This window comes from Lynx rufus, unplaced genomic scaffold (assembly GCF_022079265.1).
Source record: "Lynx rufus isolate CCGP_SWC_20201006 ecotype Redwood Valley unplaced genomic scaffold, mLynRuf1.p SCAF_3, whole genome shotgun sequence".
In the NCBI taxonomy this organism is placed as follows: domain Eukaryota; kingdom Metazoa; phylum Chordata; class Mammalia; order Carnivora; family Felidae; genus Lynx; species Lynx rufus.
The window spans coordinates 50,210,372-50,226,011 of record NW_025814845.1 but is presented as its reverse complement, the minus strand read 5'-3'; the positions used below and the strand labels follow the sequence as shown (position 1 = coordinate 50,226,011).

General features: G+C 32.6%; 1 protein-coding gene across 4 annotated transcripts in view; it reads left to right on the top strand.

Moving 5' to 3' along the window:
• Positions 1–15,640, top strand: part of EPHA5 (EPH receptor A5) — a 341,103-nt gene that overhangs the window by 168,934 nt on the left and 156,529 nt on the right. For all 4 annotated transcript variants that reach the window (XM_047091371.1, XM_047091369.1, XM_047091370.1 and 1 more), the window contains exons 4-5: positions 5,824–5,979; positions 9,989–10,324. In XM_047091371.1, coding sequence (XP_046947327.1) covers positions 5,824–5,979; positions 9,989–10,324 — 492 coding nt within the window. The remainder of the gene's footprint in view (positions 1–5,823; positions 5,980–9,988; positions 10,325–15,640) is intronic.

The following is a 15,640-nucleotide window of genomic DNA, read 5'->3' as shown; positions in this document are numbered from 1 at the left end:
CAGAAGGGAGGTGTGGGAGGGAATGAAGTAGGTGAAAGGGGGATTAAAAGTACATTTATCATGGTGAGCACTGACTAATAGTGTATATAATTGTTGAATCACTATCTTGTATGCCTGTAACTACTATAACCCTGTGTAAGGGTTAACTAGGCTGGTATTAAAATAAAAAATAAAAATATACTATTCTTTTCTTCTCTGATATTTTACAGTGTTAAAATCAGCTTATTTATTTTAACCATCTAAAGTTGTATTCTAACTAACAAGCTTTTTTAAATTCTTGAGTAGTATCTTTCTCATATTTCTGTGTGCAGGCATTCAAAAGATGTTGTCAAGTTTTAGAGTTCTTACTTCCAAACCCAAGAGCACACTGTACACACTGTATATTAGCCAATTTCACAATAACTTACATTAAAAAATAGAATTCCTACTTCAAAACCTCTTTTAATGTATCATTGTTTTAACTCATTATCAGTTTTTTTTTTATGCTCAGGATATATTTTAAATATAAAGATAAATCTATCATCTTAATTTTGGTATAAATATTATTGGATTATTTTTAGTTGTAATCTTATGTTATGTTATGCTGATTTTCTTAATAAATGCATCTTTTAAATTTGGGCTGAACTATCTTGTGGGCACTTCATTTAAAAAAATCTGTATAAAAAGTAAATTTGATTTTGTTTATATCCTCCAATAATTCACATATAATAGAACTGTGGTGAAACTCTTGCTCATAGTGATTTTCTGTCATTCTTAATAAAGCATAATTGGATAAATCCAATAACACTTTGAAGATTAATTATATCTTGAACAATATCGACAAAAACAGTCTGTGCATTTCTATTCCCATTTCTTTATATATATGGATGTATTTTAAAATGATCTGTATATTTTACTTCCAGTGAGGAGAATGATAATATTCAATATTACTAGCCAGTATTTTGTACATTACATTTTTTTGTTGGTGGCCATGTTCCTGAATTGTAAGATGAATTCACTTAGGTACCCCAAGGGTGATGAACGTTTAAGGCTAAAGTTTTTTGGAAACATTAAAAATAATTTAATTGACAATAAAAAAGTGTGGGGAAAAAATCCTAAATTATCAGTTTAAACATTTTTGACAATTTTGAGAACTTAAAAAAATTTTCTCATTAGATTAGGTAACACCATTTTACAACTTTAACAAATGAAATTCATATACTGATGATGTATATTTGTTTAGATTTTTAAAACTATTTTAATAGGTGTAATTAACATCCTAATTTTCTAAGTGATAACTATGAAAGCTGGAATGTTGGTAGCTTATGTAAAATTTCTAAAGTAGCCAGTGTAGATGTAACTAACACATATTATTGTTTACTTGTCAAGAGTTAATATTTAAATAATTTAGCTTCATCAGCTTTTATTAAGTTCTGCTGTGTCATTTTGACCCTGAGAAGGACACAAATGTACTATTTATCCATCCAATAAATGTTGCTGAATATGTACTCAATACAATGAATTATGCTACAAATGATGAAAATCAAATGAACTGTTTCTGTTCTCCAGAATGTTTATATAGAGTTGGGAGCAGGTGAAAATTCCTACATATAAAACTGACAAAAATTTTGCTATATGCCATAAGATAGATATTAAATAAATAGTTTCTAGATCTAAAAGATGTGTAAAGAAAGATTATATAGCCATGGACATCATCACAAATATGGAAAAGGTAGCACTTAAAAAGAGCCTTGGAACATGGACAGTAAAGGAATTATTAAAAATAGTTTCCTTCCAAAAAAAAAAAAAGTTTCCTTCTCTCCAAAGGATTGCCTAATCAGTTTCATGAAGCATATTCATAGAGGATACAGTTTTTGTCTCCTAGTCCTCTTTCAACTTAAATAGACTTGCGTAATATTTTCTAAATAATGTTGAGGCAACATACAATCATTATTTGACACAACTTTGCTCCAGAAGCTGCCTTTATGTTTAACTGTTTAAGTAAACGATATCGAGATGGAATTAAAAGAAATTTTAATACTCACCTTAATAATTATTTGTTAAATATGGCTGTAATTAAAATGCAAAAAAAAGTCAATTTTGCTTCTTTTGATTATCACTTTTTATTTTTGGCCTCCCCATATATGTTGTGGATTCACGGTACTTTCAAGTACAAATTTTATTTTCTGACCACAATATAAATATCCCTTGCCACAGCGCTTGACAGAAGGAGTGTCCTCAAAAAAAAAAAAAAATACCCAGTTTTTTCCAAATGCATTCAGATTAAATCCAAAGTCCTTATCATGGACTACAAACTTTTTCTTACACTTCTTCTTCTTTGGTTAGAATGCTTTTCCTGCAATATTTAGAAGCAGATAGAAGAGTTTCCCAAGTGCAAGAAATTATAAGTAGATTAGTATGGATGGAGACAGTGAGTGTGGGAGAAGACCATATTTGAAGGATTTCTTTTTGTGTGGAAACTTGCAGACTATGCTAGCATTTTGTAATAAAATTAATTGGAATTTCCCAAAAATGACATGATCAAATGCTGTTGAGAAGTATGGCAACAAGATGACTGCAATCTTAACAAAACCAATTTCAGGGGAGTGTACTATGCCAATGTGTGATTTAAAATAGGAACTAGAGGTGCATGTATGGAAAAATAATTTAAGAAATTGTGTTCTGAAGGGTAGCAAAACTGTTTGATAGCTACAGAGAGAACTGAGATCAAGTGAGATTGATAGTTTATTGTTGTTATTTGTTTATTGTGCTTCACTTTGTTTCCATTGAAAAATTCTGGAAAACTGTATTGAGGTCATATGAATGACTAGGTGAGAGTTAGAGATTAAGAGAAAGAGATAGAGAGAGAGAGAGAGAGAGAGAGAGAGAGAGAGACAGAAACTGAGTATGTAAAAGGGATAGTAGATAATTTGAAAGATTACTCTCAGAGAATAGAGATGAGGTTCTTAATTCAAATAAAGATACTTTTCATTGGTAGAAGCAAAAACACGTTTCACTTTTTCATAAGAAACAAGGGAGAGAGGGTGGCTACAAGTGCACATAGGTTTGGAGATTTGGTGATAGGAAAATAAGCAAGTTTCTTTAATGACTTCTATTTTCTCAGCACACAGAAAAATGTACCAGCGAGAGATCACAAAGGAATAGAGCTTCTAAGGAATAAGAAGAGAGAGGAGAAGCTACAAAATAATCATGCTGGTGCTGAAAACCAAAGTTAACTAAGGAAATAATACTAAAATTGTCTTGCAGCATTGTAGGTCCCATTTGGATTGGGGGCCATGATTTGAAGGCAATGAATAATTACATATACATGTATTTTTTTTTCTTGGACAACATTGAGCTCACAGTTTTCCTCTCTATACCGTTATGTGAATTTCTTTAACCTCAAAATAAGTAATACCTTAAGCATAATCATTATCTTCCCCCAAACTCATTTCATACCTGGAGTTCTCTGAGAAAATGGCTCCATCCCTATTCCTCTCTAATCCATTACCCACGCTGATCTGTCAAACATCATTGTGATCTCAGTATTTCCCTGCTTAAAATTTGTGTAATGACCTCAAACAATAAAACCTCTAAGGTGTGACCTGGTGTCCTTTTCCCTCTCTAACTTTATCTCTGCCATTTTAAGTCTACTATCACCCTGATCTTTTAGTTTTCTCTATCTCCTCCTTTGCTCTCCACCGGTTTTCTTTGTTTGCAAGGATTTTGCCCCTCTAATGCACATTAATGCACTCTAATGCCCCCCCCCCTTAATGCAAATGCAAATTGGATAATTTTCCTTTTTAATTTTTTGTTTTAATCTCAGCAGAGGCTCAGCTTCCTTAAGAAGTCTTTTTGATATTCCAGTCTAAATTAGGTATCAATTTTCACTTCCATGCTCTTTCTTTTTTTCTATCATAATCATATTTATAATTATTCATGTAATACTGTTAAGACTCATAAAGGCAGAGACATGTCTATCTTATTTACCTCTGTAACCTAGTACCAAGCAAAATTTCTGTCCTACTTATCTGCTGAAAGGATTTTGTTGAACTGCTGGTGAGAAAGATACACTTACCACCTTAACTTACTTTTACATTTCTTTCTGTTTCCAAAGTTTCTATGGAAGGTTAAATAACAGTGTTGTATACGGTATCAAAATAAGTTTTTAAGTTAACAGGCATTCATTAAAAGAAAATAAATGCCTTTTGTTTCATAAATGACCACTTATTTCCAAATAGGCAGAATTGTGGATTGACACTTCATGTCTTTGAAAATAAATAGTGTTTAAAGTGAGAACGGTTTTACTGTAGAGGATGAAAGAAGAAAAAATGGATAACTTAGCAATGAATGGTATTGGCTGCTACAGCAATCCTATTATAAGAAAAATAATATTTTAAATCTTTTCCTAATCATTTGACTACAAGAATGTCCCTAATACTATCAAAAAGCTCTTCTTATCTTTCAAATACCTTCACATTCTCTCTGAATTTATAAGAGCATTAAGGCTTTGCTATCGCTATAATTAGATCTACTGAAAAAAGTCCCGTCTCATTTTTGTCAATTCCTGATTATTCATGGTGATGGCAAAAAGCCTTAGCATGGATTACTAAAAACCCAAATCATTTATAGCACATGAAAATTAGCCAAAATTCATTATGTCTATCAGAATTTTCTGTTGAAATACAAGTTCCCCTTTCAGCTTTAGCAAATTTCCATTGATGCCTGAATAAATGCTCTTAAGTGTATGTACTGAATTCTGAAAATAGAAAAGATATATATGGTTGATTAGTTTTATGTAATCTAAGCCCTAAAAGGTAATCAAACCATCAGTTTGGTGGTTTTCAATTGGCCCACATATTGAAAGTTGGAATAAAAGTTTGGTTTTATTAGCCATGCAGAAGAAAGAAAGATACCAGAGGTTAGGGAATGAGCAGAAATAAAAAAAAAAGATAAACTCTATTGACACTTATTTGACCACCAACAGAAATGTTAACACAGATACCCAAAGAACATTTTCTTTATGTGATTTTGAATAGTTCAGTCACAATCTTCATGCTATGTCTTTCATTCATTTATGTGTTACATAACAATTTAGGATCGCCTACTGTGGTCGAACACTGTGATAAGTATTATGAATGTAAAATTGGATAAGACACATTTTCTATCCTTTATAGATCATAATTTGTACAGTATAAATATGACTGATATCAGAATAGATGCTTGTTGAATCAAATAGTTCTAAAATGGAGTAAAATGTAAAGTAAATGCCTAACATCGGACTCCTCCTGAAATCAATATAATGTGAATGATACACCAGCTCACCCATGCTTTCTCCCAAATATAACAAAATTTATGAAGCTCTCAACACCTACTAATTATTAATTAATTAATCAATTAATTAATTATTTAATTTAATAACAAAATTTCAAGCACCTACTATGCACCTTACTGTTCTATGAGCATTGGGGAAAATTAGCATTTCTTTAACACACTTGTATTAATAACAGAGTTAATGAAAACTATACTCAAAAGACTACTTAAGTTTTAAGTACATATAAGTATTTATCTTTCATAATATAATTTCTTATAAGCTCCTGCAGCATAGAAGTCACTGAAAATACACATATTCCAGACATGTTTAATTTAAATACTTAAATATTTGATTATCTGAATGAATAGGCTGGTATTTATGATTCCGAAGCTTGTGAAACATTTTTGAAATTAATGCAAATATTGTGTTATATGTAATCTGTGTATACTAGTCAAAATAATGGCATTATTCACCAAACAAACACTGCATCTGTTCCAAGGAAAAGCTTAGTCTCTTATTTCTTTTGACAGTGTGCAGACCTGGGTTCTTCAAAGCCTCACCTCACAGCCAGACCTGCAGCAAATGTCCACCTCACAGTTTTACCCATGAGGAAGCTTCAACCTCTTGTGTCTGTGAAAAGGATTATTTCAGGAGGGAGTCTGATCCACCCACAATGGCATGCACAAGTAAGGAAACCCACTGATACTTGGTGATGCGAACTTTCACCACTCCGAAGAAAGAGCATGATGGAGCCTGTTGCATTCTATCACCATTTTCCCGAAAACAGGCATAATGTTTAATCTTCCAAAATAGCTATTTTTTTTTTTTACCAAATTTCGATTTTCTTGAGTAAGCTTTGGAAAGTTTGAATCTCTTTTATCACTCGCTGTTAGAAGCATTCATTTTCCTTAATTTCAAATTCAACATCTAAGACAGATAAAGTATATTTTATTTTATTTTGTGATTTCTTTTAGTGTTCAGGATGGCTAAACATGACTTTGATGAACCCACTTCGCTATTCACAGTAATTTTTTTTTTCATTCTTCTCCCAACCCAGGCTTCTGATCACATAAGCATACAATAAATGGCACTTGTGCCTTTTTTTTTTTTCTTACCTGCCACACTAAACTACAAGGGCCAGTGAGAAGGTCATCTATAAAAAAAGGTAGGAAACACCACGTGGAGTGGTGAGGGTTGGCAAATAGCATTTAGGAGTCAAATATAAAACCAAATTTTTAGCTAGGACTTTCAAGCAGTTGTCATGTTTCTTATTAGTGAGTGCCCCTAACTCTAATTAATTATAGCACATAATCATATCATCAGAATAATGAATAACAAATATTTAATTCCAACATTCGCAGTGGAAGCATCCACATTCTTCAATGTCTTTGGTGTTTTGTTTTTCTAGCGTTCCACAGATTTCTGAGAAAGAAGCACATTTATGTATTTGACAGAAATCCTTTCATAAATTTTCCACATTCAGAGTCTATGGCAAATGAAACAAAAACTAAAAATGAAAGGGAAGAAAGTAAATCCCCTCTCCTCATTACATTCAATATCCATGTCCTTGCCTTGTTTTATTATTTTTGATCCCAGGAAGATGTCGTTGCTCTCAAAGATGATGACAAAACTTTTTGAAATTTAGTATTTATTCTAGGACGTTCATTCTACTATTAAATATAAATAGGAATACAATTCCTTTAATAAATTGTCACAAACTAAAATTTTATCTGAATTTCAAGGTCTGAATTCCATAGTGTCAGTGAGACATATCTTCATAATTTCTCAAATCATTGATATTAATTAGCTTTGTATTTCTGAAGACAATTATTTTATCACCAGACTGATAGTTTTACGGGTTAGATGGTTACTAATTATAAACAATTCCTATTCAAATAAGTAAATGACATTATTGTATACACTTTGGGGAGGTTGCATTTGAATAGAGGAGATAAAACTATGATTGAAAGTGATACACTTTGGTTACAGTAGAGATGATTTCAATTATTCAGAGCAAAAGGATGTCTAAGTAGAGGGAAATGTGGATAGACAATAGGCTGGTAAATTAGGGAGAGAAAACCATGTCTTGAATTATCTTTTAAATTTCCTTAGTTTTCTAATAATTATTTTCTTTAAGTGATCCAGCCATGATCTTTCTCTTTCTCAGCACAGAATTGAGTCTCCCTTTCTGTAAGTTTGTTAGGTTTGGGATGAGACTGTGCTCTGGTGGCAGGGACTGCTTCGTCCTCTAAAAGGACTTGAGGCTTCAAATTTTCTGTTTCCAGGTGTGTGAATTTCTAATACTGTGTTTCAAAAGAACACTAATTTCTACACATTTCTCAAAAGACTGTTGGGACTTGTATAGAAGATCTTGCTAACATATATTCTGTGAGTGCATGCGTTCCGTTTTTAGTTGCATTCATAACACCACGAATACTGCAAATGTTTCCCTTGAATGGGTGGCTTGATTGATGTTCACATGTTCACATGAGTATCTTGAATTTTTCTTTCACTTTGGATCTTTCGAATTAAATTTATGGTTCCAATTCCTTCTATCTATATTCTATCTATCTATCTATCTATCTATCTATCTATCTTTCTATCTAAATCTGGAAAATAGAATGTTATAAACTTATAGGAAAAGAAAAACAAAAAAGTTTCTGATGAATCTGCTTAAATCAAGGGTACATAGCCCTGTTTTGGTTCACATATCACATGTATTAGCAGGCTGTGGAATTTCATTACATTATTTTTAGGTGCATGACCATCTGAGCTGCTACTTTCTACCTCTACTTTAGGGCTTCACTTGAATTTGAGTTTCCCTTTGACATTAAGAGGCAGATGTGTCCCCACAAAATTTTGAGGGGCTGTTACTGGCACAACCAGAAGAAAAGGGAGAGTCAGACTCTGATGTATTTGTACAGATTTAGAGGAAAGGTGTTAAATTTGGTTTCATTTCAGTTGGCAGGGAGGAAAAAAAGTTTGATATCTTTCTGAATGAGACATATTTCAAGTCTGTTTACCTTCACTTCAGAAGTAAACCTGTAACATTTTGACCTCAAACAACATTTTCTCCGTAACTTTCCACTATTAAATCAGTAAAAAATTAAGACTTGTATTTCCATCTTAAGTAATTGTTTCAACTTAAAAGTAACTGTTTTGTGTTGAAATGTGTGAGGTTGTATGTATGGCAAAATTCACAGAGTTCATCCATTAATGTAGTCAAGGTGGGGATTATTTTGCCAAAAATGACAACTCTTGGGTTATGGGGTCCTTTATTTAAAAGACATTTTGTAAATACCAGGTAGCTTTTTTTTAATCACCTTATTTAAATTTAGTCTTCAACAGTCATGGCTTAATGAATGTTAGGTACAAATTAATAATAATCTCTACGTTTAAAACAACAAATATTAAGATAAATAGGCTATGCCATCCCAAACAGCTTAATTTATGCTTATGAACCATTCAGCTACCACTATAGTCCATTCTGTTCTCTGTTGGGAAATCTTTACTTGTCAAGTCTGAAACAAATAAAAATGTATTTTTACTTTGGGAACATCTGACCATATAACATTAACACCTAACTGAAGTTATAACGCTAAGTATTTGGTAATCAACTGTAAAATAGACATTATGCAATTCCTTTTTTAAAAGACTTAATTTTTTATAACAGTTTTAGGTTCACAACAACATTCAGAGAAAGGCAGAGACTTTCCATATACTCCTGGCCCACACACATGCAAAGCCTCCCCCCTAATCAACACCCCCCACCAGCATGGTATACAGTTGTCACAGCTGATATAGAATTGATTTTAGTTATCTTCAGTAAGCTAATTATTAGTTTCAGAAATAAAGTAACATACAAAAAGATATTATTACTTCTATATCCTCATTCTGCTGATACTTCAAGATCTGAACACTTTCATTCTTACCCTCATGGTGTTTTTGAGAGTTATTTATAAAATATATTTCTGATTTCCTATTAAATAAAATTCACAGTTTACAGAGCCACAGTACTAAAACAATATCAAAGTAAGTGAAATTTTATTATACATTGTAGTGTCCAACTACTTAAATTCTAGATTTTTCTTGACACATGAGAAAGATTTCAAATGCTGTTGGTGATTTATCTGTGGATATGCAATTCATTTTGAGGTAAGCTAAGGCTGTTTTACTTGCTGCAAAATTTGTAGTCAAGAGCCACACTGGCAAATCCTATTTTCACTTGTGCTCATTGCTTAGTAAATCCTTCATGTGTACTTCGTAGGTCACTGGGACAGATCTCAGTGAGGAAGTAATCAGTTCAATCCCCAAGGAGAATTATTCCTTGGATTTGCCAAAGGACTTACCACTTTTTGAATGTATAATTTTTTATATAACATTATTTTTGCATACATAGTTTTACTTCATACTTCCTTATATTTACAGTAAGCAAAACATCTGTTTTAACGAAATGAGTAGTTATAACAATGCCGAGATAAGTTATTCCTATAGGGTATAAATCCCACTATTGTCCCTACAAAACCCGAACAAGATCTTTCACTTATTACAAATTGATGACTGTTGCATTCTCCCTACTTAAAAGATTGATTGCAAATCTATTTTTTTTTTCTTCAGACCAGGGACTTGTGTAGTAAACAATTCTTAATGTTGTCATCTTAAAATATGTTTTTCTCACTTTACTTTGCAAACCAGGACCCCCCTCTGCTCCTCGGAATGCCATCTCAAATGTTAATGAAACTAGTGTCTTTCTGGAATGGATTCCCCCTGCTGACACTGGTGGAAGGAAAGATGTCTCATATTATATTGCATGCAAGAAGTGCAACTCCCATGCAGGTGTGTGTGACGAGTGTGGAGGTCATGTCAGGTACCTCCCCCAGCAAATCGGCCTGAAAAACACCTCTGTCATGATGGTGGATCTGCTCGCTCACACAAACTATACCTTTGAGATTGAGGCAGTGAATGGAGTGTCCGACTTGAGCCCAGGAGCCCGGCAATATGTGTCTGTAAATGTAACCACAAATCAAGCAGGTAAGTGTGATGTCCAACCAAATCATGTACCTTGGGCCGAGCTCTGTCAACTTTCTCCGTAGCTAAGTGAGGGCTAACCTGTGAGATCTATAAGAGAACTTCTCATAAACCAGAGGGCCAGGACGTAAAGTAGAATACATCTCAAAATGCTTCATATACAAATAAAAGCTAGGGCTTTCTTAGCACTCTCATCCATGGACAGGGGGTTAAGAATAAGATAATTTTCCATTGAATTTTTTTTATTACTAAAAAGACATTTCTGGCTCAAATTCATTCGTAGCAAAATTTTATCTCAAATTTCACACATGCAATTATCATAGCTCAAATCTACATATTTTGTTGTTTTGTTTACTTCATGTTTTTTGTTTATTTTATTAATTTAACAGATAATCAATCGGGTTCTGTTTGCTTGTTGGTTTGGCACCACAGTTGAATTTTCTTTGCATATTGAAATAGGCTTTTCTTGTCATTTCTATTATTATAATAATAAAAACGTACAAAATGAATTTTTCTTTGCTAAATCCACTTACCAAAATTAGAATAACTGTGAACTATACATGAAAACACATTTATGTTCCATATAAAGCTCTTGAAATTTCTCGAGAGTAATTATTAGACGGTAGAGAATTCAGGTCTGCTTGTGCTAAAATTCCCCCATAGTTTCCACTCAGGTATTCCATTTTAGGCAAATCAATATAGAAGGCGTCTTTCCTGGTAAAAGAAAAACCAAAGATAAACTATGATTAAATTAAAATTTAACCTGTTTTGTAAGAAAAATTATTCAAAGCCTATGGATAATTTATGACTTGTTTTTGTCAACAATGGGGTATCTGGGTGGGATGAGGCATTAAATGTCACTTCCCTCTATTCCCTGGCCACAGCTCTCAGTCCATGGGCATAAAATCGCCATCTCGTTAGCACACCAGGTGGACTTTCATCAGTGAAGACATCGTTGCTAGCAGTACTCACAATGAAATAGGATATGTTTGAATCATTTTGGACTTAGTTCATATAAACATTAGTGTAAGTTTGTAGGTTGTAGAATGACTTGGTTGACTGGAGAATGCTGTCAGTAATCACATCTTGGCCAAAATAATTTGAATTGTTGAATGTGTCAGGTAAATCAAGCCATTACTTCTTAAGATGAAAAGGTGCATGCAGTCGAGTTCATAGTTGTTTCTGACTGATCAAATCAAGGGAAGTGTTCAAGAGCAGCCTGGCTAACATGAAAGTAATTGAGTAATTTATTACGAATCATTCTAAATAGTCTAGATATTCTTGTCCATGTTGCATAGATGTCCACAGCATTTTTTTTATTCTTAGAGAAAACATTGCACACATAAATACCACTTCCTTAAATGAATCATTTATATTTTTCTCCATTTACTCCCTAACCTAAGGTGGAACTAACAAAAGTGTTAAAGAACTGGATAGAAATAGTGAAAATTAAGTTTTCTTTCACAATAGAGTCAGCTGCTGGCAATACTGGTGTATGTCAATATTCCATCACAGTATCTAGATGGCACAAGTGTTCAGTAAATGCAAACTGTCTTCCCACATCAGAAGAACACTGACTTTACAGCATGTGATTTCAGGTTTCTCATGTAACATCTTTCAACTTTACATGGTTCTGTGTATGAATCTTCCATTAACATATTGAAAACATGTTTGAATATGTATTCAATGACTGAATACAATCACTGAGAGTTATGTTCCTCAGGGAGAATAATTTCTAGTTTGCATACCCTCAACTTACTTGAAAGATATTTCTCTGCTGAACTATATATAGGAAATGACTGTATATATTTAAGATAACGTACTAATAAATATTTGCTCTAGTTGTCTTTGACTTGGTAGTCTGTTCAGACTGTAAAGTGTGGTTTTGATGTATAAATACCTTAAATACCATGAAAGAATAATTTTCACCCAACTGTTCAAGGCACTGCTATCATGTAAAACAAACATTTGTATTCAGAACAAATGTTTTGTTGACTCTTGGTTGCTGATTTTTTCTGAGTTCTCAGGATACACATACTGCTAAAGGCTTGCAAATCTATCCAAAAAAAAAAAAAATCAAAACAAGAAGACATTTTCCTCAGTATCTGACATTTTAGGTGAACCAAAGTCTCAATTTTCACCAAAATTGTAAACTTCACATACCTCCTAAGAAGTCTTATATTGAATAATTATTGCTGCATATTTATCAATTATCAGCATAATAGAAAGTGGGCTGTAGTAGTTTTTAATATTTGAATATTTTTAAGCATTAAATTAAAGAAAATTATTTGTGCCATATGTGTTTTTTATATAAAATTTCTTTCAGCGAATTTTAACTTTATTTTCAATCTTTTAAGGATTTTTTTTTGAGAAATGCATTTCTTAATTTGTTTCAGATTTGTAATTTGTTTTGGCATTTTCTGATTGATTTATTTTTTGTGACATGACCACAATATGTGGTTGACTACAATAAAAAGCCATCCTTAAAATAGGTTAATAAATGTTTTATTCATTGTCTTGCTGTGGACTATAGCCCAGGAGACAGTATTTCAAATTGGTCTTAAGAATTGCTCCAAAGCATGTCAGTTTAGAGAGAATTCTATGCAAAAAGGGAATGGGTATTTATCCTTGCAAGCAGTTCTCCATCATATAGTTGCGTGTCACTAGGTATAATTGGTCTGGTTGTAAAAATTAAGGTTTACTGAGTTCCACATAGAGATGTAAAAGACCCTTACGTCATCTTAATACATTATGTTTGTTTCTTATCAGATTATTCAAAAACATTGCCTGCATGCCTCCACTTAACTTATTTTCTGGTTTGTCTTGTTTTTGGTTTCTCCTCGAGGTCACTTGAGATGGTCACAGAAGGCTGGCATCAGTCATCTACTAGAGTTTTAGTGCATAGTATGAATTGTCTAGATTCAAAATTTTATTTATAAAGTACAAGAAGAAAAATAGCAATTTTTTTTGTAAGATGAGAACCTTGCATTAAACTAGGAACTGAAATTGATTAGGTAACCCTAGCTAACTAGGTAACCCTAGTTTTATACAGTATTTAAAACATTTTCCCAGTCATTATATTATTATGAAGTCTAGTATCTTACTCTTGCGATAAGTTGTCTAAATTCAAATGGTACTTTTTACATGCAATTTACTAGTAAGGTCAAAATATAAAGTTTGGGACACCTGGCTGGCTCAGTCAGTGGTCAGTTGATTTCTGGGTCATGACTTTGAGCCCCATGTTGGGTGTAGAGATTACTTAAAGAATAAAGCAAAACAAAAACAAAATACAAAGTTTTAAGAAAAGCTGAATACTAGAATTAGTTGGACTTTATGTTCCTTATAAAATGAAGCAAATAGTACTGAGGTTGATAGGAAAGCATTGTAAAATTGTGATGATTTTCATGGCCAAGAAAAATAAACACATCTGAAAGTGAAAGAATAAGAAAAAAAAAGTAATTTACATGTGGTAAAGGAATGCTATCTGTGGAGAAGGAGGAAATGATAGGAAAATTCATTGGGAATATGTTAATTATATAAGGATCTCTTAACAAATAGGTTGCAAAGTGGATAAAATGATGAATATGCAAACCATGAATTATTTAAAATTCTTAAACTTAGAAAAGGGATAATATTGACTGAGTTTCTCAATCTTCTAGTTACATGGATAGATGATTGAATGTATAGATATATGGATAGAGAGTGAGTGATACATCAATACATAGTGTGAAAATGAAAATTCCATTGAAAGCAAATATTTTTAAGTTTCATTATCTGCTCACAAAATCGTGTGCATTATCATAGTCTTCTATAAACATATTTTTAATGTTTTCATTTTAAAATAATTTTGCACTAGGCACTCTAGCAAACGTTAAAATTTATATATGTATTTATATGTGTATATAAAATATGTATATATTTAAATATATACAAATGTATATTTTATCCCAAGAAAGAATAAGCTCATTCTAACAAAGAAAAAAGACAAGCAAATCACTAATATTTTAGTATGCAAAGGGATAGAATTTTAATTCTGGGGTAAAATAGACCAAACTTTAATTGCTTTGAATTAATCTTAGGCTTCTAGATTCTGTCCTCAGAGGGCTTAGTTGACATGATATGATTTGTAAAATGCAGCAAACATTTTGGAGGAGATGGCCCAACCTGTCCAGACTATCAGAAATATCACTAAGAAAGATGTCCCTATATTTTGATGGTTTTTATTTCTTGGTTCTTGTAAAAGTATCTGGGGTACACGATAATCCCATTTAATCAAGTACTTTCAGTTTGATGCCTTTCGTGCAGTTGACCAGCATGATGTAACATAGGATGTTGAGATGATCAGGTTTTCCTGAAGACCAAATTATGCTGTAGACCATGAAATTTAAGAGAATGCTGAAACAAGATGGTGAAAGTAAATTGTTGCTCTTGCCAAGGTGGCAAAAAAATGTTTTCTGGTGGTTTCTGTTTATTGAGATGTTAAAGAAAAAGCTCATTGTCACTTGTTAGACCATTACTAAACAAAGATGAAGGTATTTGTTGATTTTTTTTTTGCCAGTGGAGACATCATATTGGCTGTATTTGTAATCACCACCTGATTAAATATGTTGTTTGCCAAGATTGTTGGTCTTCTACCCAGACCAAACAAGTCATTTAAAGTTCATGACTCTCATTCTTTTTCTTCCATATTTTTTTATGGTGGCACTGATTTCTACAGAGATACAATAAAGATTTGTGCTTACTCTTTTGGTAGGATGGAGATACTTTAGTTTGGCCATTACTATAGTTTTACAGCTTTTGTTTCATGGGCCTCAAAGACAAAGAAAGATTTCTTCCATATGCAAGGTAAATTTTCCAATATACACCAGTGAACTGGTGAAAGGGTCAAAGGATAGGATGGAGAAGGCATCACTATGCCAATTGTAATATGGGCTCAGGGCTGAATCTTATTTAATCACATTACCTCCATAACATCCACTCAGATCAGTGTTTCTGAATACATAGGGATTAATGCTAGCTCAGGCACAGTATTCAATAACTGGTAAAAGGTTTGGTCATTTACCCCTCCCCCTCTTTATTTATTTAGAAATGGTCAGAAATACTTTTCAGAAAAGCTTAAAGGCAGATGGACAATATTAACATATGTTGCTATTGCACAATCCTTCTTGAAGGGCAATCACCCTTATTATTTCACTGCAGCTTCAACTTCTGTGTTCTCAAGTATAGAGAATAGAAATTATGGAGATTTTGTTTATACATGTGGCACTGCAAATTTATTTCTTATCATTATGATAAGGAAAATGTCTTCTGGGCCCTTCC